The sequence below is a fragment of the Stegostoma tigrinum genome, unplaced genomic scaffold, assembly GCF_030684315.1.
Source record: "Stegostoma tigrinum isolate sSteTig4 unplaced genomic scaffold, sSteTig4.hap1 scaffold_212, whole genome shotgun sequence".
Lineage (NCBI taxonomy): Eukaryota > Metazoa > Chordata > Chondrichthyes > Orectolobiformes > Stegostomatidae > Stegostoma > Stegostoma tigrinum.
In genome coordinates, this window is record NW_026728149.1 from 336,529 (window position 1) to 361,163 (window position 24,635).

A 24,635-nucleotide genomic window follows, 5' to 3' on the forward strand; every position below is an offset into this window, starting at 1 on the left:
AGGTGACCGGACCTGAAGCCTTAACTTTGATTTCTCTTCACAAATGCTGCCCAGACCGGCTGAGCTTTTTCAGCAACTTCTGTTTTTTGTCTCTTATTTACAGCATCCACAGTTCTTTTGGTTTTTAACACTATTTATTTCTTGAGTTGTAAGGTTTTTGGATTTAAGTTCTTGCCCACTGAGGTGAAAGCTATATCTAGCCCATGTAGTATGGTAGTAAAGGGATGGTGCACTGACTGTGGGGCTGCCTTATGGATGTGTGGTTAAACATTAAACATTCAGTAGGCATTCCACAGCAGTAACACTGATCATATTGTAGTATTCCTCAGAGAGTTTCATGACTGATTCACTGAGAAGCAATCTTGGCTGAGGTTTCAGAATAAAGCAACATGTTGCCTTCGGCTGTATTGGAAAGCTGCTGGTAATGGAACTGTTGAAAGCATTCACACCTTTTCTGGATCCATCTTTTATTCCTGTACTTATCTCATTGCTACACTTTTTGCGCTTTACAAAAGCATTTCCTTTGTCATTTAAAACAATGCAGTCTCTGTCTCTGTAGCTTCTATCTCTTGTTTAGAACAGTTAAAGTATTTTGTTAGAATTCTGCAGACTATGAAAATACTGAGGAAGGCTAAGCTTTAAGTTTGAGAGTAGTCAAGGGGAAAGTTCTCATGGGTAACTTTCTTTTGCAATGTGTTCTGAAATTTTTGAAACTGCTATATTTGATATTTTGGTTTATTTTATTTCTTCAATGTAATAAACTTCTGTTTTATTGGTAAAATCTAATCTGTAGTCTGATGTGCTTATGTTTCAGTGAAAGACCACAAGGTTTGACAAAGGGGAAAAAGATCTAGCGAGGCAGGTTTTATTTTGGGGTTTGACTATTCCACTTGCTGAAGCAGCTGGAATCGTAACAATTCTCATTTCTTGTCCTGCTGTGCTGCATTGGTGATAAATCTGTACCTTTGTTTGCTCTCCCAGGTGGAAGTAAAAAAAATCACATGGTATTCTTTAGAGGAAAAACAGGTGAGATCTCACTATCAACATTGCTAAAAGTGATTATCAGGTCATTATCACATTACAGTTTGTGGGAGCTCATGCAAGTAAATTTACTGTTTGTAGGAACTTATGTAAATACATTCTCTATGTTACAGCAGTGACTACACTTTGTCTGTTTCAAAGCACTTTGGTTTGTCCTTATTGGGGAATATCAATCAAGTCTGAATCCTATTTATGTGTGTTTGGAACTAGGTCAGTGAGTTATAAATGTTCAGTTTAATTTTATGCTTAAAGCAATAATTAATTAACTACCAGATTATCCATTCCCCTTTCCCAATTTAACATAGAAACAGAGAAAATTGGACTGGGAGTAGGCCATTCAGTTCTTGAGCCTGCTCCACCATAAAATATGAGCATGCCTGCTCATTGCTGTTCCTGCTTTCTCCCGATATTCTTTGATCTCTTTAGCTCGAAGAACAATATCTAACTCTGTCTTAAAAATATTCAATGATAGAAAATTCCACTGGCTCACCATTCTCTTGGCGAAGACATTTCTCCTCATCTTCGTTCTACTGTGCATCCTTAGTCTGTGACCTTTGGTTCTGCAATCTCCAGTCATGAGGAACACCCTTCTTCACTTACCCTCTCTGATACTCTCCAGCTGTGTGACTTGAATCCACAACCTTTTGACTCAATGGTGATATTTCTACTAAGCCAATACAGTAACAATGGAATCTGTCATGTACCTTCACATCACAGCTATTTCTTTTCTCCATGACTTCATCTTGATTGGCAGCTTGTAAACAGTCAGCACCATACAATACTAGCATAGTAAGTGGCTCCCTACACTCAGAATAGAGAATCTCGAATGAGGATGCAAGTAGATGCCTTAAAGTGGATGCTCCAACTGGAATCTACAAGATACAGTGCAGTAACGCAACAACATTTCTTCAAAGGTTTCTCCAGAACCCACAACATCTACCAACCAGCAGGGCAAGGACAGCAGGCACATGGGGGCATCACTTCTCAGTTTCCCTCCAATCTTCGGATGTACACACAATCCTGACATGAAAATGTTGCCATTCCATCATCTTTACTGATTGAGAATTCTGCAGCTCCCTCCTTATCATCGCTTTGGGAATACTGTGGTTTTGGAAGGCAGCTCAGGAGCATCTGCTCATGAGCAATTAATGCTGGCCCCGTATCAGTGATGCCCACATTCAATAAATAAATAATATTTTAAAAAGAGGCATTCAGAATGAATCACCTCTCTTGCCACCCACTTTGCCAATTGTGTTCCTAGGCCAACCCAAGCAGCACAATGAAAGCAAGATGCTCTGAGGCAGGAGGAATGAAGTAGTTTAAAATGGGAAATATTTGCAGTGGTGCAGAGAAAAGACTGGCAAGTGGGGCAGATCAGAAATCTCTTTCTGCCAGTCAACCCAGGCATAATGATTGAATGGACTCATTCTGTGCTGTACAATTTTATGATTTTAACCATTGTGGAAAGTGGATGGCAAAGCACAAAGCCATCTATACAAAGTCTAAGTGCTTCAACAAGCAGCTAGGCTGCCACGTTACTTTCTGATTTATTGTGCAATTCCATTTCTTTGGTTTAATAGCTTTTTTAAAAAATAAATCTGTATGTACTTACAATGTGTTCTGCAAAACCCACAGCAATTGCTATTCTCCTTCCTTGAAGTTATAAGCAGTTTTACAACAAGGTACGAGAGGCAAGCAAAATCAATAAGGCCATACAAAGCAACCAATTCTGTTCAGGCCAGCATTCATTTCCTCAATCTGAATACACCTTTTACTTTCCCTCACCATGATACAGTACATTCCACATGCACCCACAAAAAAACTATTCATTTCCTGAGTTAGATGCTATAACACTTAAAAGACACTTAGAATCGTACATGAACAGGAAAGATTTGGAGAGTTATGGACCAGGAGCAGGCAGGTGGGACTAGTTTAGCTCGAAAATATGTTTGGCACGGGCTGGTTTGACTGAAGAGTCTGTTTCCATGCTGTATGATTCTATGACTCTGTTTCTCAAGCAGTTCTCAGAAATATTATAAAAAGATTGAATCTAAAATGAGAAGAACAAAAGGTACTCATATACTCCTTTTTCCTCTCTCCAAGTTTAAGAAGTGACACCCAGAAAAAAAGAGTCACAATTTTGGCTATTTGATCTGAGCTTACAAGCTAAGAGATTCTGGACAGCAGCAGGAAGAGGGGTCAACCTATGTGCAGTTGGATGATGGATGTTAGAACGGAATATAGGAACATGTCATTTGAGAGCAACAGAAAGCCATTCAGCCCTTGAACTCTGCTCCACCATCCAGTGGCTGATCTGCTTGTGGACTCAAGCCCCTCTGTCCCTTTTCCCCAAGCCCTCGTCTCCCACATCTATCAAAAAACCATCTAACTCAACCTAGAATAAAGTCAATGGTACAGCCGCCAATACTTTTTGGGGAAGAGAATTCCACAGACCCATACCCCTCTGACGGAAATCCTCCTTGTCTCCATCATAGAAAGAAGACCTCCTGTTCTTAAATTGTACCCCCTTTTTTGAGATTCCCTCACGAGAGGAAACATTTTCCCTGTACACAATGTATCAAGTCCCCTCAGGATTTTATATATTGCCATAGGATCAATTCTCATTCTTCTAAGTTCCAACTGGTACAGATCCAACCTTTCCTCACAGGAGAACCCTATCTTCCCAGGAACAGGTCACAGAGTGGTGTCACAGAATGGCTGCCAACAAACCACAACCGATGTATGAGGGTGGCATAAGACAGACAGAATTGGCACACCATGACAGCAGGTCTCCTGGCAGGAGCGGCTACAAGCAGCAGCTTAATAAGAAGGTGCACTCACTATCTACTGGCAAGTTTCTGAAAATTTGCTCCGAGTGAGTGAATGAGAGCAGGCTGCACAGTGTGGTGTTTACACCATTTTCCTTTCACTCACTATACAGATCAATCATTGGATATGAACCCTTTGAAGAGCAGGTGTGCATGCTGGAATGGATAGAGATAGAGGAAGCTGATGTGCTGAAAATTTTGTCAAACATTAAGATTGACAAGTCGCCAGGCCAGGACCAGATTTGTCCTCGGCTGCTTTGGGAAGCGAGAAATGCAATTGCTTCGCCACTTGCGAAGATCTTTGCATCCTCGCTCTCCACTGGAGTCGTACCTGAGGACTGGAGAGAGGCAAATGTAATTCCTCTCTTCAAGAAAGGAAATAGGGAAATCCCCGGCAATTATAGACCAGTAAGTCTCACGTCTGTCGTCTGCAAGGTGTTAGAAAGGATTCTGAGGGATAAGATTTATGACCATCTGGAAGAGCATGGCTTGATCAAATACAGTCAACACGGCTTTGTGAGGGGTAGGTCATGCCTTACAAACTTTATCGAGTTTTTTGAGGATGTGACTAGAAAAGTTGATGAGGGTCGAGCTGTGGATGTGGTGTATATGGATTTCAGTAAGGCATTTGATAAGGTTCCCCATGGTAGGCTCATTCAGAAGGTCAGGAGGAATGGGATACAGGGGAACTTAGCTGCTTGGATACAGAATTGGCTGGCCAACAGAAGACAGCGAGTGGTAGTAGAAGGAAAATATTCTGCCTGGAAGTCAGTGGTGAGTGGGGTTCCACAGGGCTCTGTCCTTGGGCCTCTACTGTTTGTAATTTTTATTAATGACTTGGATGAGGGGATTGAAGGATGGGTCAGCAAGTTTGCAGACGACACAAAGGTCGGAGGTGTCATTGACAGTGTAGAGGGCTGTTGTAGGCTGCAGCGGGACATTGACAGGATGCAGAGATGGGCTGAGAGGTGGCAGATGGAGTTCAACCTGGATAAATGCGAGGTGATGCATTTTGGAAGGTCGAATTTGAAAGCTGAGTACAGGATTAACGATAGGATTCTTGGCAGTGTGGAGGAACAGAGGGATCTTGGTGTGCAGATACATAGATCCCTTAAAATGGCCACCCAAGTGGACAGGGTTGTTAAGAAAGCATATGGTGTTTTGGCTTTCATTAACAGGGGGATTGAGTTTAAGAGTCGTGAGATCTTGTTGCAGCTCTATAAAACTTTGGTTAGACCGCACTTGGAATACTGCGTCCAGTTCTGGGCGCCCTATTATAGGAAAGATGTGGACGCTTTGGAGAGGGTTCAGAGGAGGTTTACCAGGATGCTGCCTGGACTGGAGTGCTTATCTTATGAAGAGAGGTTGACTGAGCTCGGTCTCTTTTCATTGGAGAAAAGGAGGAGGAGAGGGGACCTAATTGAGGTATACAAGATAATGAGAGGCATAGATAGAGTTGATAGCCAGAGGCTATTTCCCAGGGCAGAAATGGCTAGCACGAGGGGTCATAGTTTTAAGCTGGTTGGTGGAAAGTATAGAGGGGATGTCAGAGGCAGGTTCTTTACGCAGAGAGTTGTGAGAGCATGGAATGCGTTGCCAGCAGCAGTTGTGGAAGCAAGGTCATTGGGGTCATTTAAGAGACTGCTGGACATGTATATGGTCACAGAAATTTGAGGGTGCATACATGAGGATCAATGGTCGGCACAACATTGTGGGCTGAAGGGCCTGTTCTGTGCTGTACTGTTCTATGTTCTATGTTCTATATTAGCTGCAGCTCAGTGGGTTTCACTCCAACCGTTAAGACAGAATGTCATTGTTCAAGTCAGGATCTATAGACCTGAGAAGAAAATCTAGGCTAACATACCCAGTGCTCCATTGTTGGAGGTGCTGACCTTTGGATGATACCATTCGAACCAACACTCTACCCATTGAAATTGTGGCTTCAGGTGTCTAGTTGTTAAATACTCGTATTCCCTCTCAGGTAATGTAATGCCTCTGTTGTCAAGCAGAGTTATCCTGGTGTTTTGGTCAATACTAAGCTCTGAACTGATATTACTGAAGGGGTTTTCTGGTCACTGTGATGTTGCCGTTTGTGAGATCTCACTGTGCACAAATGGACTGCCGTGTTTCCACATTACGACAGTGACTCCAATTCTCAACTATTCTCTTGGCCAGAAGTTGTTTGGGATATCCTAAAGCTGTGAAATGCACAATGTTAAGAAAGAAAGCCTTCTCTTTCTTCCCTTTCATGGCCTCAGGACATTCCAAAGCACTTTACAGCCAATGAAGTATTTTGGCAGTCATCAGTTGGTAATACAGAACTTGAAAAATATACATTTTGTTTATCCTTTTCATCTTGCACTTATTGGGGCAATTTGCAAGAAGTGAAGGGAAAAGCTGTACACAAAGAGAGTGCTGATTCATTTGGAAGTGGAACCACATCAATATTTAGGAACAGGTACAGCAAATGGTTGAAGTAAAGATGAATAAAGCAATTACAGTGGACTCTGAGGTGTTTCCACAGGGAAAACACCAGGACTCACTTCTTATTTACTATAATAGTTGATCCTTTTACATTGTATTTGATGTGAATTGTCCTGTTAAGTGCAAGTTGAAAAACTGGAGCAAAATATGCCTTTTCTCAGCAGTATTCATATTTTGGAAGTGTAGTCACTATTGCAATGTCAGGAAATGCAGCAGTCAATTTAGGCACAGCAAGCTGCTACAGTTAACAAAGCAACAGCGAGAAAAATTCATTCCCTCCACCAGTGATGGGAAGTAGCAGCTGTGCACATCATCTACAAAATCCCCTGCATAAATTCACCAAGGCTCTTTAGAAACCAACACTTTCATAAATACTACCATCTAGAAGGATAAGGGCAGCAAATTTATGGGAATACCACCACCTGCAAGTTGCCCTCCAAGCCATGGTTCAAGAAGGCAGCTCACCAACACCTTGTCAAGGGCAGCTATGAGTGGGCAATAAATACTGGCCAGCCAGCAGCAGCTCCATTCTAAGAATGAATACAAAAAAACCCCAGGTAATTTATTCAGTGCCAGTTCTTCCTTTCTTTAATGACTATTTAAAGTCTCTATTGATGGTATAACTAAAGCAGCACAAGCCCTTGTTTCCAACTGCTGCATCAAACACATAGAGTTCAAAATGTGCAACCAGAATTAATGACTGAACAGGCAGCCAAGTCAATATTTAGGAATAGGTTAAGCAAGTGGTCAAAGTAAGGATGAATAAAGCATTCACTGGAACAGAGTGGGCACATGGGATTAAGACTCATGTCCATGTAGAGGGTAAAATCTTTATACAAAAACGTTGGTTAGAGTGAGTGGCAACTGTTTGCCTTTATTCACGTCTTTAATGGATTCTAAGGCATGTCTCAGAAACTGATACTGCAATAACAAGTAGATAGTAGCAAGGGGAAGAGGTAGGTTTTCATCAGACTGATGCTCTATGTCATTAGCGAAACTTCTGGAAGAGCTTTACATTCTACTTCAATATTCAAAGGGGAGACCAAAACCTCTCCAAAGTAACGCCACTGATTATATCAAACGATTATATCAAATATCACAAGGTACACACACACACACAGTATCCATATTGTAATTTCCACGTCATTTTCATTGTGATTGTGTTGAAGGTCAAAAGGCATGGAATTGTCACAGCAAACCTCAAACTGCTGAAGTCTGGCAGAAATCCAAGAATCATCCCAACTGAAATAAAATGCACCTTTCAATCTGTAAAGACATGTTACAGCACAGGAGTTGACATAGGTGCAGTTGGAATTTTGAGTTTTATCATTAAGAGAATAAAAATGTCTCATCATTTTAATTTGTCATACCAACTTGCAGAGAAATCATGTACTACACATCTGGCACGATAGTAAAATAACAGTGGGACACATAGATGCTCTACAATAGCGATAACAAGGTGTACAGCTGGATGTACACAGCAGGCCAAGCAACATCAGAGGAGCAGGAAGGCTGATGTTTCAAGCCAAGACCCTTCTTCAGAAATCTTTGACATGATTTTGGAGTATCGTGGAAATTTGCAGCAATGGAAGGAGAGCATTTGGCCCAGCGCATCTTTGCCAGCCAAATTAAAACTATCAAGTTGAATCCTGTTTTCCAGCTCTTGGCCCTCTACATTAACGTTAGTTCAAATACAGATCCAAGTTATTTTTAAACTCTAGCAGCTTTTATGTCTTCAGTTGCAAAACTTTATGGACCCTCTCAACACTCTAAATATTTTGTCTCATCCTCTCCTAAAAACACTGCTTCGTGTTTTTGGCTGCCAACTAAGTGACCACAGTCTCAGCCAAGAAACCAATCAGTCAGTACCTTGTATTATCATGGGAGGTGGAGACAGAACACTGGGCTTAGCCAGGATCTGTACTTCCATTAGCATTGCACACACCACACAGAGTTCCCAATTTAATAAAGAAAAGTTCTAATTATGTGGATTATGCTGGCAAAGTCACCATTTTATTGCCCATTTTTATGAACTATTTGCTATACTACTTCAGAAGGCAAGTAAGGGTCAACTGCCTCAGGGCTGAATGACACAAGACTCTGGGTTCCCCACCTCTTTGACCAAAAGCACAGAGATGGGGAAGTCTGCCAAGCTCTGCAACCATCTGATGGGTTGATTGCTCCGCTTATACATGAAGATGTCCTGCCTCAGAGAGATTCAGGCCAGTAAGAGATTGGCAGCATTCCAGCACTGTACCAGCAGCACCACCAGAAGACGTGATCATTACTGGTATTGCACTTGGGACTTAGACAATTGTTCCAGATTCAGCTCACCAAGTGAGAAGAATTGGTAGGCCCTAGTGAGGATATGTTGGGGAGTTGGGGTGTTGTCAGAATTTTGAAGACTGGTGATAAGCAAGGCATTACATATGATCCTCTAATGGGAGCATGGGCTAATTTAGAAGAGACAGTCACCATCTGCCACCCCACCCTCAAACCCAGCCCCAACACAGCTACCTGCTGGGTATTTGGCGTTAGGCCTCTCCAGCCATTTAAATCCCAATGATACCGCACCCTCCCACCTCGACTTATTGTCTAATAACAACAGCATGTATGCATCTTGCATTGGTAAAAGTAAAATGTCTCACAATATTTCATAGGAGGAATGATCTAATCAAACGTGACACTGGCGATATCAACACAGGTAACCGCTCTGGTATTTTATAACCAATAATGTAAAGGAGAACATGGTCGGGGGGGGGGGGGGGCGGTGGTAAAGGAGTGGTGAGGTTTATGGAAGAAATTCCAGAGCTTAAGGCATTGTCAGCTGAAGGCATGGTCACCAATTATGGAGCACCAATAGACACGAAGACAGACTTTGTGAAGCATGGAGCTTTTCATTATCTGTCCCAAGGAAAATAGCATCATCATCACAGATATGATCATTATTGGTAAACATTGATACAGTGTTGCATTCAGTCAGTGAACTTAGAGAACCAATAGAGAGAAATCCAACAAATGCACAGGCCACGCATTCAAAATCTAAACTCAACAGGGATCATGAGGTCAAAGGGAGAGTCAACCCACAAAGGTTCTCAACACCAGAGAATAAGCCAGAAAATTACAAATCAAAGTACTGTGTGTGACATGATAAATCAGTAAGAAACTATTTTTAAAAGGGACATGGTGTCTTCTCCTGAAAGACTTCCACTGCATCCAACAATTGGAGTCTTGTAGAACACAACTACAGCAGCTCTTCATAACTGGATAGCAGAGCAGCGCATCTCCAGACTATGACAGAATCTCATCCTGGCAAATAATGCTTTTAGTTTATTCCATCATCCTTAATCACAATATGTTTTACTCATGTAGGAGCAAGTCACATCAAAATAAATTAACATTTTCCCACGATTTACTCACAGTGTACCCTTCAAATCCCATTATTCTTTTATTTTTAACAAAATATCTGGAGTGAAGCTTTAGGCAAATATAGAACTGAATAAGATTCCCCCTCCCACATTGTGGCGTACATTATCAAGTTTCCAGTTAAGCGATACATAAATGTTTCAGAAATCCTCACTGTGCCTTGTTCGGAAAGGGTTGCCTTTTCCTTCTCCTTGCAGCCAGGATAGCTGGGAGAGACATCACTCCTGCGTCTCAGACAATCTTTCCGAAAATACTGTTATTACTACATCATAGATCAGCCAGCTCGAGGTCTCCCCCGTTTAATCCTGGTTAATTTTAGAATTGAAATCTATCAATTAAAGCGTCTCCCAGCAAAACTGCTTCTAATTACCAGATCTGCAGCATCTATTGCTTTGTCATCAACAGGCACTTGTCAGCCCGTCAATCAAGGGGTTAAATTTAAAATAGCCCCGGTTGTTTGGGGCGTGCGAGTCAGTGAGCATCCGGCAGGAAGGGAACAGCGTCAGAGGGCTGCAAGCTAACGGGGTCCGAATCATGTTGCCAAACCACTGCCCGGGTGTGGAGTCACTGCATTTGTCACATCCAAGTCCCCCCTTACGTCTCCAGGCTCTCTTTGCAACACAGCAACAACAACCTGCACAGAGTGGGTCAAACAAGATCTCCAGTTTGCACTTCCTCAGAAGCGAGACTCTGAGCTATTACCTTCTTGACAGCTTTCCACTAGAATTAGCTGTTTAACCATCTTAGTCACTGGCCTGATATTCTCTGGTCGGGCACTTTTTTTGCCGAAACAGAACAGTGCAAACCTCCAGAACCACCTTTCCCCTTATACGAACTGATTCTGTGCGTTGTATCTCAACCGTGGATTCGCTACAAACCATCTGCAATCTCTTGCCCGGTTGATAGGGAATCTAGGATTCCCAGTATTGACCTTATCTATCCTCAACGTCCAATCTGCGCTGTTAGGAGCAGAAAGCGCCGGCTTGTGAAGCTAAGGGATGCAGGGGAGCTGTCTGAGGGAGAGAGAACGCACTATTCAGGCTAATGCTACATTCCCACCGATTGCACTGTATCAAGAGTCACGAACAGCATCGGTCAAGATAGGAGAGCCCATATTGAACAACAGACCAAACTCCCTCCCCTCCTACTCCACAATAACAGGACATTTGCAAAACACACACACACAAAAAAACGCAGGCACATTCACATCAGCCAATGGAACGGTGTGTAAAGGGTACTCACTCGCTTTGCCTTGTTTCGGCCTTTGCAACAGCTTCTGCATTGCAGCTACATCTTCGGTTTTGACAGCTTGCAGTAATTCCTGATCTTTCTCCATGGCTTGTTGATGTGTGTGTGTGTGTGTGTGTGTGTTTATGTGCGTGTTTTTATATCCGATGCATCTTAGGTTTTAGGAGCTGAAGCGAGAGAGAGACACACACACACAGAGGGAGGAAGACTATGCCTGGCAGAGTGTGTGCATAGAGGCAGGGACAGGAGGAGAGCTACCGATGGGTGAAAGGCATAGACAGCCTCGTCTCTTGTATCACAAACCAAAACAGCTCTCTCTCCTAAAATAATAAAATGTGAGGCTGGATGAGCACAGCAGGCCAAGCAGCATCTCAGGAGCACAAAAGCTGACGTTTCGGGCCTAGACCCTTCATCAGAGAGGGGGACGGGGAGAGGGAACTGGAATAAATAGGGAGAGAGGGGGAGGCGGACCGAAGGTGGAGAGGAGAGAAAAGGTCAGTCCAGGGAAGACGGACAGGTCAAAGAGGTGGGATGAGGTTAGTAGGTAGATGGGGGTGCGGCTTGGGGTGGGAGGAAGGGATGGCTGAGAGGAAGAACAGGTTAGGGAGGCAGAGACAGGTTGGACTGGTTTTGGGATGCAGTGGGTGGAGGGGAAGAGCTGGGCTGGTTGTGTGGTGCAGTGGGGGGAGGGGACGAACTGGGCTGGTTTAGGGATGCGGTGGGGGAAGGGGAGATTTAGCATCCCTAAACCAGCCCAGTTCGTCCCCTCCCCCCACTGCACCTCACAACCAGCCCAGCTCTTCCCCCCCACCCACTGCATCCCAAAACCAGTCCAACCTGTCTCTGCCTCCCTAACCGGTTCTTCCTCTCACCCATCCCTTCCTCCCCCCGACAAGCCGCACCTCCATCGACCTACTAACCTCATCCCACCTCCTTGACCTGTCCGTCTTCCCTGGACTGACCTATCCCCTCCCTACCTCCCCACCTATCTTCTTTACTCTCCATCTTCGGTCCGCCTCCCCCTCTCTCCCTGTTTATTCCAGTTCCCTCTCCCCATCCCCCTCTCTGATGAAGGGTCTAGGCCCGAAACGTCAGCTTGTGTGCTCCTGAGATGCTGCTTGGCCTGCTGTGTTCATCCAGCCTCACATTTTATTATCTTGGAATTCTCCAGCATCTGCAGTTCCCATTATCTCAGCTCTCTCTCCCCTTCCCCACCCCGGATTATTGCAAATAAAAAGGACAACACAAAATTCTCCTTGCTGTCCTCCCCCGAGAGCCTGGTGGCTGCACTAAGTACACAGCGGCGATGCCATGGTTCTTCAGTCCGTCCTCACCCCCATCGCGTTTCGCAGCCGCTGCCTCACGCTCTCTCTCTCTCTCTTTCTCCACAAGAGCTGAGATCTGCTTTCAATGCTCCTACCCTGCCGCATGGCGGAGGAAGATTGTACAGGAGCCAAATCATCACATCCCTCTCATACCAAATAGGACAGATCCTGGGCCCAGGCAGGTTTATTTCTGGAAGCGCTCTTAAAGGAAACCCCTACCAAAGAGTGCGTGTTGGGGGTGGGGTGGGAAAGGGGTGGAACTAATCCTTTTAAAATCTCTGGTTTGTAACCATTTTCTGAAAATAACACCGCTTTGCTTTCTAACATCCCGCTAATCCTTCCCACCATTGCAATATCTGTATTTATTGGTCGATAGACAAGAATTGAACAGGTGAAACTGCACATTTAAACATTATGCTCGTCACAATATTAACTGATGGAAATGGATGCTGTAACTTCAACTTGGCCGGGACTGTTCCAAACTCTCTATCATCCTGGATTAAGAACTGCAAGGTGATGCAGCGTTGGTACCTGGTCCCTTTTCACTGGGGGTTGCCAACCTGCTGTCTCAGGAGTCAGCATAACATTTGGCGATTGCAATTTTACGCTGCAAATAGCGCCAATTTGAAAATAATACCGGCGTCTCCGGAAGTGAATTAAACTTGGACAAGAAGCAAATGCGGCTTCCATCAATCATTCCACCCGCCACCACAGCCCTCTCCCACTTCTTACGCCCCTTCAATTATACTTAACACACAAATACAGCTCAATTCCGATTAGCACGTCTCGTTATTTTTTCACTCCCTTCCCCGCCATGTTAACCAGTTATCATTGAGCACCCTGGCTGGTTCCTTATCTGGTCAATCCATAATTGTACATCCCATCTATGGTCTGGGATCAAGCTAGTTATTTGGGAATTATCTCCACACCTGTCTGAAAGGCAGTGTCTTGTTCTCCCTGGGTTATTTTTAATCTGGAAGCAATGCTAATGATGCTGTCTGACTTGGGGTCATGCTTGTCATCAAGATTTGTATGTGCACTCTGCGCAGGGTGGCAATTAACTCGGAAATGTTTTCACCTAGCGGCTGAATGGCTCTAAGTGTCTGCACCCCTCTCATGTGCGTAAATTATCACCGACATGTAAATCTCTGATGGTTCTAATTTGGGATACCACATTATCAATGAGTTATTTTCCGTGTCTTAAGATCCAATAACGTCAGTATCCACTTGCCCACATCATTTGGATGCTTGAGATAGTCGCAGGTAACAGAGAAGGTTGAAAAGGACAAAGATGCTGTTGTGCTGTGCATGGGCTATCCAAAAGCATTTTGTACAATTTTTGAAGAAAATCTCAGAATGAAAGGGATCCAAAATTGTCTGAGGGATAAGAAAGAGAGTGTAATATAACAAAGTGTGTAGCTGGATGAACACAGCAGGCCAAGCAGCATCTCAGGAGCACCAAAGCTGACGTCAGCTGCTGTGCTCCTGAGATGCTGCTCAGCCTGCTGTGTTCATCCAGCTACACACTTTGTTATCCTGGATTCTCCAGCATCTGCAGTTCCCATTATCTCTGATCACAAGAAAGAGAGTGTGATGGGTGTTTTTCTGATTGAGAGGATGTTTGTTGTGGAGTTCCCCTGAGGCTGGTATTGAGACCCTTGCTTTCCTGATACGGACATAAATGATCTAGGCTTGGGTGTGCAGGGGACAACATTGTACTGTGCAGATGACACAAAACTCCAATGTACTGCGACCTGTTATGAGACATAGAGTCATAGAAATGTACAGCACAGTCGTTGGTCCATTTCATGGGCGCCATTAGACTTTCATTCCTGGGTGTTGTTTTTAAATTGAAATTGGATTCAAACATGCGTCATGGTGAAAGTTGATTCTGATTACCTGAATCTCCGGATTACTAGTCCAGTGATGTTGTCACAACGCCTCCATTTATGAGAATGATTCTCAGGGATGAGAAACTCAGTTATGAGGATTTTTTCAAGGTACTGGGACTGCTTTCCTTGGAAACTTGATAGAAACTTTCCAAAACCATGAGTGCTCAGGAGAAAGCAGATAGGAATAAAATGCTTCAGAGATAGTAGGAACTGCAGATGCTGGGGAATCTGAGATAACAAGGTGCTGAGCTGGATGAACGCAGCAGGCCCAGCTGCATCAGAGGAGCAGGAAGGCTGGCATTTCAGGCCTAGACCCTTCTTCATTTTTCTGACGAAAGTTCAGAAAGCTCTTCATCCAGTTCTACACCTTGTTATCTAGGAATAAAATGTTCCCACTCCTAAAATGAATCTAGAACCAGAGGGCACAGTTTCAAAGATGCTAACAAAAGAAGCAAATGGGCAGTGAGAAAAAAATACTTTATTCAGCCAGTGAGTGATCTGGGCCTGGAATCCACTGCCCGGAAATGTGGTGGTGGCAGATTCGGCGAAGGCACGCAAGAGGGATGGTTACTTAAACAGAAAAAAAAATACATGCAGGGTTTTTGGAAAAAGGTAGAAGATTGGCCTTAAATTAGAGTGCTCAGAGAGCTTGGCAAGTATGATGGGCTGAATGTCTTCCTTCTGCGTTGTAGCAATTCTGCCTTTCTGCCAGGTTCACTCTTCTGTTGTGGGCAGTGATGGATGGCATTTTTGCAGGCAATCACGTAGGTGCTGGATTTTGTACATGACGGGTAGAATTTAACACCCCTCTCTTTATGCGGGGTTTGAGCTGGAGAGTGTAAGTACGGACCTGACTGTCTTTCAAGTTTTACCCTGATGCAGTCTCGATTGGGAAGGCTGGTAAATGGTCTTTACTCCCCTGAGTGGGCAATTAATAACTGAGGCTGAACAAATATCACACAGAAAGTTTGAGAAGTAAAACTCTTAATTATAGAATCCCTACAGTGTACAATCAGACCCTTTGACCCAACATTGACCTTTGCAGCATTCCACCCACACCCATTCCACTATAACCCACCTAACCCACACATACCTGGACACTCTTAGCAACTTAGCATGGCCAAGCCATCTAACCTGCACATCTTTGGACTGTGGGAGGAAACTGGAGCACCCAGAGGAAACCCATGCAGACATATACAGAATGTGCAAACTCCACACAGACAGTCACCTGAGGTTGGAATTGAACCTGGGTCCCTGGAGCTGTGAGGCAGCAGTGCTAACCATTGATCCGCCATGCCATATTAGTAGCGATGGCAAACAGATAGCACCTGACTACCTTTTCTTACAACCTCCTGATTCCCTGGCCAGAAAACCTCTCCCACGACCCCAATTTGTTCATGACTCACTAATAGCATTGGATTAATTGCAGTACCAGCATCAGCCACCCTTCCTGGTGGCACCACCTGCAATGGCGAGACACTAGTCTCTGTTTGGCCAGCATCTCTCAGTGAGTGGGGTTTTAGCCACAGACTGCCCCCGAATGGTAAGTGCTCGGTTGGCACTTCATTCACTGGAACTTTCCTGACACGGTAACCTGGGGTTTCTGTCAGTTCTCCAAGTGCTAGGTATAATCCCTGTCATCTGATTCACATTCTGATGGAAGTATGCGTAATGCTGCTTGGATGCTAATGGTATATGTTTTGACCTCAGTATTCCAGTTACAATCCTCTCTTAATCCAGTGCAGTGAGGATAGAGATATCACCAACTACTTACAGGTTAGATGCAAGTGGATTTCCGCTGACTCTTGTAAAAGTGTTTCGTGGTTTTCAGAGCTGTTTAAGCCAGCTGAAATCTCTCAGGAATGGGGAAGCATTCCCTGACTGTGAGGATACTGCACAAGTCAACAACAGGGCTACAGTAGTGGCTATCCCCTCAGACAAGCATGACTGAGAGAATGGACAGAAATCACACAGGGCAGGACAGGTGACTGGAATAAGGTGAATGATGAAGGAGACAACGATTCTCAGTGGGATACCTGAATCTCCAGAGTCTGAATGGAGCCATTTTTCCCGTCGTGAAGAACTGTGCGTGAGCTTTCACCTTAGTACAGACATCCTCACTGGAATTGATCACTTCTGAAACTGTAAGTACAACCTCCAAGCAGGGTCACAAGGTCATGGCCAGAGGATGGGAAGATTCCAGGCTGGCCCAAAGATTACTTGCAAAATTTTCCAGCTTGTCATTTTTCCTGTTCCCATAAGGACCTGTAATGGGAATCAAAATTACATGAAAATCAAGTACATTTCAGTTTTCCTTGTCAGAGAGCAGCAGGATACTGAACAGAAGACTTTGTAATAATTCTTCAATATTCTGCCCTGCCATCCTCATTTGAACAACTTGAAGTAACGAGGAGGTGACAAGAGCCTTTGTTTGATGACGTGGTCCATATGGGAGTGTGTATTACACACTCAGAGGGGCTGCATAAAGTACCACAGGAAATGTAATGGTGCAGACCACTGGAGTAGTTCAATGTTGCTTCTGCTGCCTGGAGCACTCTGGGGCAGTCCTGCAGTACAGAGAAGGGCCGGTGTCGTCATGATTCTTGATAGTCTCCAACCTTGGCATCATGAGGGTACGCTGTTGCTGCCAGTGATAGGGCACCAGCTGAGAAAGAGGAGTTGGAAGCAGTGAGGAGGTAACCATTGCAGCTTTTTTGTTGCCAGACTTTCTGTGATCCACTCGACCAACTGTAATACAGGTAAATGTAAGCTCAAATTCCACTAACAAGGCTGAACCTTCCCTCTCCTTGGCTGTTGACTACCACTGCACCACTTGTCTACAAACAACAGTAAATGCCATCACAATATCGATATTTCAAAACAATAATGTTGAACAATCTATGCCATAATGCATGCAAATATCAACTGCCCTCATTTATTTCCTTCATACCAGTATTATAGGTGCCTTTTTCTTGCTTAATGCTCCCACAGAGTGCGATCCCTGTGACTGTGGCACTGCAGGTGAAAGCTGATGATTTTTATTGTGTTTATCCTGAGTAACTCTAGCTCCAGAAGGGCCCACCCACGACTGTACCACAACAGCTTCTGCTTTTTCTGGAGCAGAGATACCAATCATGACTCAATCTGTAACTGTTCCCATCAGGTTGGCCACAACTCAGTGCTGGAGTGGATGGTTTCCAAACACTGCGCCAGATTGAAGCCAGAGTCTTTCATGCTCCGTGACATTAATGGCAGGCTTTCTAACCTGCCAATGCACCAATCCTTCTTCTGTCGGCCACCCCATCCCCATTGCAGTTCTCATCTGAATCCCCTGTAGCTGAAATGGAGTGTGACTTCATCCTCTGGTGAACTGGCTCCAATTCCTTGAGACCTCACTGCAGGTCACTCATGCTCAGTGTACGAAATGAGGAATAACTGGTTGAGGGACAGAGTGGTTGAGGAAAGAAATTCCAGTGTTAGTACCTTGGCAGCTCACAGCAATGCCACCTGTGAGCTAACTACAACTGGAAATGTTCAGGAATGAGTTAGTGGAAGACTGTAGATAGCTCTGAAAACTAGGAGACTGGAGGGGATTACAGAGATTAGGGGAGGGATTCAAGACCGTGGAGGGATTTGAAACCGAAACTAGAGTTTATTAATTAAGATTAAAATTGAGGATTTGCTGAACTTGGAATTGATGCAGGTCAAGGGGCACAGGATGTGCTATGAACGGTTAACATAAACAGCAGAAGACCCTGATTTTATCGAGAATAGAAAACGGGAGGTGCGCAGGGTGCATTGGAATAATTAAGTGCAAAGGGACCAATAGCAAGAAAGTCTGTTTCAGCAACAAATAAACTGGGATTGGAACAAAGTAAGATGTTACAACAGCATTCGTTTGATCGTTCTTTGTGAAAGGGGTGGGGAGCGGTTGTGAGGAAAGAAGGGGTGAGGGCAGGACATTTCCATAATTCTTCTTTCTTTCAATTAGAGTTTCTTTATTTAGTTTTACTGTCTTCTGTCCCTGTAGAGTGCACTGGGTTAATGGCAGGAAATGTACAAGGAGAAGTCCCCTCAGTGACAGCCAACTGTGTGAGAGCTATTAAAAGAGGAATTACTAAATAATGTTTACTAAATCTGGAGAACTATGATTTTGTTTACTAATGAGATTTATCAGCTCTGGTTTCTTTCAGTTGACAGCAAGAGGTTTGTTGATGAATCTCTAACATTCACAGCTTTGACTTTCAACCAACTTTCCACAAGGGGTGGGGGGGGGTGGGGGGGGTGGGGTTCGTGAATGGAAGGAGCTGCCAACAGATGTGGTCGAGGCAGATAAAATTGCTGTATTTAAAAGACATTTGGACAGGTACACAATTAGGAAAGGTTTAGACAGATACCAAACACAGGCAAATGGGACCGGTTAAGTTTGGGACACCTGATCAGTACAGATGATTGGGACTGAAGGTCCTCATTCTGTGCTGTATGACTCTATGAATCTATGATTGAAGAGCTAACTAGGTGTGTGCATGAGGGCAATGCATTTGATACAGTCTACTTGGGCATCAGCAAAGCTTTTCACAAGATCCCCCATTTGAAGACTGTTAGAACAGGAAACAGTCCATGGGATCCGAGGACACATGTGCACAGGAAATCATAACTCATGTAATTTGATTGAGTTTTTTAAAGTAGTAATCAAGAGCATTGACGAAGGCAGAAAGATGGACGCATACGGGCTTCAGTAAGGCGTTCAAGGTGGTTCCTCACGGTACTCCAAGAGGGAAGTTAAATCACACGGAGCACAGGGAGAGCTAGCCATAGAACATAGAACATTACAGCACAGTACAGGCCCTTCGGCCCTCGATCTTGTGCCGACCTGTCATGCCGATCTCAAGCCCATCTAACCTGCACTATTCCATGTACGCCCATATGCTTATCCAATGGCGACTTAAATATACCTAAAGTTGGCAAATCTACGACCGTTGCAGGCAAAGCGTTCCATTCCCTTACTACTCTCTGAGTAAACAAACTACCTCTGACATCTGTCCTATATCTTTCACCCCTCAATTTAAAACTATGCCCCCTCGTGTTCGCCGTCACCATCCGAGGAAAAAGGCTCTCCCTATCCACCCTATCTAACCCTCTGATTATTTTATATGTCTCAATTAAGTCACCTCTCAACCTTCTTCTCTCGAATGAAAACAGCCTCAAGTCCCTCAGCCATTCATTCTAAGACCTTCCCTCTATACCAGGCAACATCCTAGTAAATCTCCTCTGCACCCTTTTCAAAGCTTCCACATCCTTCTTATAATGCGGTGACCAGAACTGTACGCAATACTCCAAGTGCGGCCGCACCAGAGTTTTGTACAGCTTCACCATAACCTCTTGGTTCCGGAACTCGATCCCTCTATTAATCAAAGCTAAAACACTGTATGCCTTCTTAACAGCCCTGTCACCCTGGGTGGCAACTTTCAAGGATCTGTGTTCATGGACACCAAGATCTCTCTGCTCATCTATACTACTAAGCATCTTACCATTAGCCCTGTACTTTGCGTTCTGGTTACTCCTACCAAAGTGCATCACCTCACACTTGTCTGCATTAAACTCCATTTGTCACCTCTCAGACCAGCTCTGCAGCTTATCTATGTCCCTCTGCAACCAATCCTTTGTCACTATCCACAAGTCCACCGATCTTAGTGTCGTCTGCAAATTTACTAACCCATCCTTCTACGCCCTCATCCAGGTCATTTATAAAAATGACAAACAGCAGTGGACCCAACACCCACCCCTGCGGTACACCACCAGTAACTGGTCTCCAGGATGAACGTTTCCCATCAACTACCACCCTCTGTCTTCTTTCAGCAAGCTAATTTCCGATCCAAACTGCTATATCTCCCACAATTCCATTCCTCTGCATTTTGTACAATAGTCTGTTATGCGGAACCTTATCGAACGCCTTGCTGAAATCCATATACTCCACATCAACCGGTTTACTCTCATCTATCTGTTTGGTCACCTTCTCAAAGAACTCAATAAGGTTTGTGAAGCACGACCTTCCCTTCACAAAACCGTGCTGACTATCCCGAATCAATTTATTCTTTTCTAGATGATTGTAAATCCTGTCCCATATAACCTTTTTCAACACTTTACCGACAAGTGAGGTAAGGCTCACTGGCCGATAATTACCAGGGTTGTCTCTACTCCCCTTCTTGAACAGGGGAACCACAATTGCTATCCTCCAGTCATCTGGCACTATTCCTGTAGACAATGATGAGTTAAAGATCAATGCCAAAGGCTCGGCAATCTCCTCCCTGGATTCTCAGAGGATCCGAGGATAAATCCCATCCGGCCCAGGGGACATAGCTATCTTCACCCTCTGTAGGATTTCAAAAACCTCTTCCTTGTGAACCTCAATCCCACTTAGTCCAGTAGCCTGTATGTCTGTATTCTCCTCGACAACATTGTGGTTTTCTAGAGTGAATACTGTTGAAAAATATTCATTTAGCGCTTCCCCTATCTCATCTGACTCCACACACAACTTACCACTACTATCCTTGATTGGGCCTCATCTTACTTTTGTCATTCTTTAATTCCTTAAATACCGAGAGAAAGCCTGAGGGTTTACCCTGATCCTATCCGCCAACAACTTCTCATGTCTCCTCCTGGATCTTCTGAGCTCTCTCTTTCGGTCTTTCCTGGCTACCTTGTAACCCTCAATCACCCTAACTGAGCCTTCACATCTGAAAGTAACAGAAGCATTCTTCTTCCTCTTGACCAGAGATTCCACTTCCTTCGTAAACCACGGCTCCCGCACCCTACAGCTTACTCCCTGCCTGACAGGTACATACTTACCTAGGACACACAGGAGCTTTCCCTTGAATAAGCTCCACATTTCTATTGTGCCCATCCACTGCAGTTTCCTTCCCCATCCTATGCTCCCTAAATCTTGCATAATCTCTTCGTAATTGCCTTTCCGCCAGCTATAACTCTTGCACAGTGGTGTACACCTATCCCTTTCCATCACTGAAGTAAACATAACAGAATTGTGATCGCTATCACCAAGGTGATCAACGACTTTGAAATCTAACACCTGGCCAGGATCATCACCCAGTACTGATGTGGTCACTGCACCCCAATTCCATCAGTCACTGCATCCCATTTCACTCAGTCACTGTATCCCGTTTCTCACTGAGGCTGCATTCAATTTCCGTCAATCACTGCATCCCATTTCCGTCAGTCAAGGCATCCCATTTCCCATAGTCACTGCATCCCATTTCACTCAGTCACTGCATCTCCTTCACCATAGTCACTGCATTCCATTTCCATCAGTCACTGTTTCCCGTATCTCACAGGCGCTGCATTCAATTTCCCACACTCACTGCATCCCATTTCCCATAGTCACAGCATCTCCTTTCCCTCAGTCTCTGCATCGCATTTCACTCAGTCAATGCTTCCCATGTCCCACAGTCACTGCATCCCATTTCTCTCTGTCACTGCATCTCATTTCACTCAGTCACTGCATCCCATTTCCCTCAGTCACTGCATCTCATTTCACTCAGGCACTGTATCCCATTTCCCTCACTCACTGGACCCCAAGTCCGCTTGGGCACTGCATCCCCATGAACTCAGTCACTCCTTCCCAGTACCTCAGTCACTGCATCCCATTTCCATCAGGTACTGCATCACATTTCCATCAGACACTACAGCTCATGTCACTCTGTCACTGCATCCCATTTCCCTCAGTCACTGCATCTCCTTCACCACAGTCACTGCATCCCATTTCACGCAGTCACTGCATCACATTTCACTCAGTCACTGCATCGTATTTTACTCAGTCACTGCATCCCATTTCACTCAATCACTGCATCTCCTTCACCACAGTCACTGCGTCCAATTTCCATCAGTCACTGTTTCCCGTATCTCACAGACACTGCATTCAATTTCACACCCTCACTGCATCCCATTTCCCATCGTCACAGCATCACCTTTCCCTCAGTCTTTGCATTGCAATTCACTCAGTGATTGCATCCCATTTACCTCAGTCACTGCATCCCATTTCTGTCAGTCACTGCATTCCATTTCACTCAGCCACTGCATCCCATTTCACTCGGTGACTGCATCACAGTTTTCTCAGTGACTGAATCACAGTACACTCAGTGAGTGCATCATATTTCACTCAGTGATGGAATCACATTTCACTGAGTCACTGCGTCCCATTTCACGCAGTCACTGCATCCCATTTCACGCAGTCACTGCATCGCATTTCATGCAGTCACTGCATCGCAATTCACGCAGTCACTGCATCACATTTCACTCAGTCACTGCATCCCAATTAACTCCATCACTGCATCTCCTTCACCACAGTCACAGCATCCCATTTCCATCAGTCACTGGTTCCCGTATCTCACAGACGCTGCATTCAATTTCCGACACTCAATGTATCCCATTTCCCATAGACACAGCATCTCCTTTCCCACAGTCTCTGCATCTCATTTCAATCAGTGATTGCATCCTACTTCCCAAAAATAGTGCATCCCATTTTGCTCAGTCACTGCATCTCATTTCACTCGGTCACTGCATCCCATTTCCCTCAGTCACTGCATCCAATTTCCCTCAGTCACTGCATCTCATTTCCGTCAGTTACTGCAGACCATTTCCATCAAACAATGCATCTCATTTCACTCAGTGACTGCAGCTCATGTCACTCTGTCACTGCATCCAATTTCCATCAGACAGTTCATCTCATTTCACTCATTCACTGCATCCCATTTCACTCAGTCACTGCATCCCATTTCACTCAGTTGTTGCATCCCCTTCACCACAGTCACTGCATCCCATTTCCATCAGTCACTGTTTCCCGTATCTCACAGACAGTGCAATCAATGCTTCTCATTTCACTCAGTGACTGCAGCTCATGTCACTCTGTCACTGCATCCAATTTCCATCAGTCAGTGCAACTCATTTCACTCATTCACTGCATCCCATTTCACTCAGTCACAGCATCCCATTTCACTCAGTCACAGCATCCCATTTCACTCAGTCACTGCATCCCATTCCACTCAGTCACTGCATCCCATTCCACTCAGTCACTGCATCCCATTCCACTCAGTCACTGCATCCCATTCCACTCAGTCACTGCATCCGATTTCACTCAATCAGCGCGTCACATTTCACTCAGGCACTGTATCCCATTTCCCTCACTCACTGCACCCCAAGTCCGCTTGGGCACTGCATCCCCATGAACTCAGTCACTCCTTCCCTGTACCTCAGTCACCGCATCCCATTTCGCTCTGGTACTGCATCACATTTCCATCAGACACTGCAGCTCATGTCACTCTGTCACTGCATCCAATTTCCCTAAGTCACTGCATCTCATTTAACTCATTCACTGCATCAAATTTCCCTCAATCACTGCATCCCATGTCACTCAGTCACTGCATCCCATGTCCCTCAGTCACTGCATCCCATGTCCCTCAGTCACTGCATCCCATGTCCCTCAGTCACTGCATCCCATGTCACTCAGTCACTGCATCCCATGTCCCTCAGTCACTGCATCCCATTTCACTCAGTCACTGCATCCCATTTCACTCAATCACTGCATCTCCTTCACCACAGTCACTGCATCCCATTCCCCACAGACACGGCATCCCATTCACTTGAGTCTCAGAATCCCAGTTCACACAGCCACTGCATCCCATTTCACACAGTGACTGCATCCCATTTCACACAGCCAGTGCATCCCATTTCACACAGCCACTGCATCCCATTTCACACAGCCACTGCATCCCATTTCACACAGCCACTGCATCCCATTTCACTCAATGCTTCACTTTACACACAGTCAAGGCATCCCTTTCCATCAGTCACTGCGTCCCATTTCCTCAGTCACTGCATCTCCTTTCCACAGTCACGGCAACTCCATTTCACTCAGTCACTGTGTCCCATTTCACTCAGTCACTGCGTCCCATTTCCATCAGTCACTGCGTCCCATTTCCCACTGTCACTGCATCCCATTTCCCAGTCACTGCATCCCATTGCCCTCAGTCACTGCGTCCCATTTCTCTCAGTCACTGCATCCCATTGCCCTCAGTCACTGCATCCCATTGTCCTCAGTCACTGCATCCCAATGTCCTCAGTCACTGCATCCCATTTCACTCAGTCTCTACATCCCATTTCACTCATTCACTGCATCCCATTACCCTCAGTCACTGCATCCCATTAACTTCAGTCGCAGGATCCCATTTCAAACAGACACTGCATACCATTTCCATTAGTCACTGCATCCCATTTCACTCAGTCACTGCATCCCATTTCACTCAGCCACTGCATCCTATTTCACTCAGCCACTGCATCCCATTTCACTCAGCCACTGCATCCCATTTCACTCAGCCACT

The 24,635-nt window shown here is 44.8% G+C and overlaps 1 protein-coding gene across 2 annotated transcripts in view; it reads right to left on the minus strand.

The window, feature by feature from the left end:
• The window catches only part of LOC132207929 (utrophin-like), a 195,639-nt gene extending 184,030 nt beyond the window's left edge, over window positions 1-11,609 (minus strand). The window contains exon 1 of one of the 2 annotated variants that reach the window (XR_009444017.1): window positions 11,022-11,609. Coding sequence is in view for 1 of the 2 variants with exons in the window: in XM_059643742.1 (XP_059499725.1) it covers window positions 11,022-11,115 (94 nt within the window). In the remaining variant the exon portion in view is untranslated. The remainder of the gene's footprint in view (window positions 1-11,021) is intronic. The other variant, XM_059643742.1, reaches the window with a different exon arrangement.
• Window positions 11,610-24,635: the final 13,026 nt, after the last annotated feature.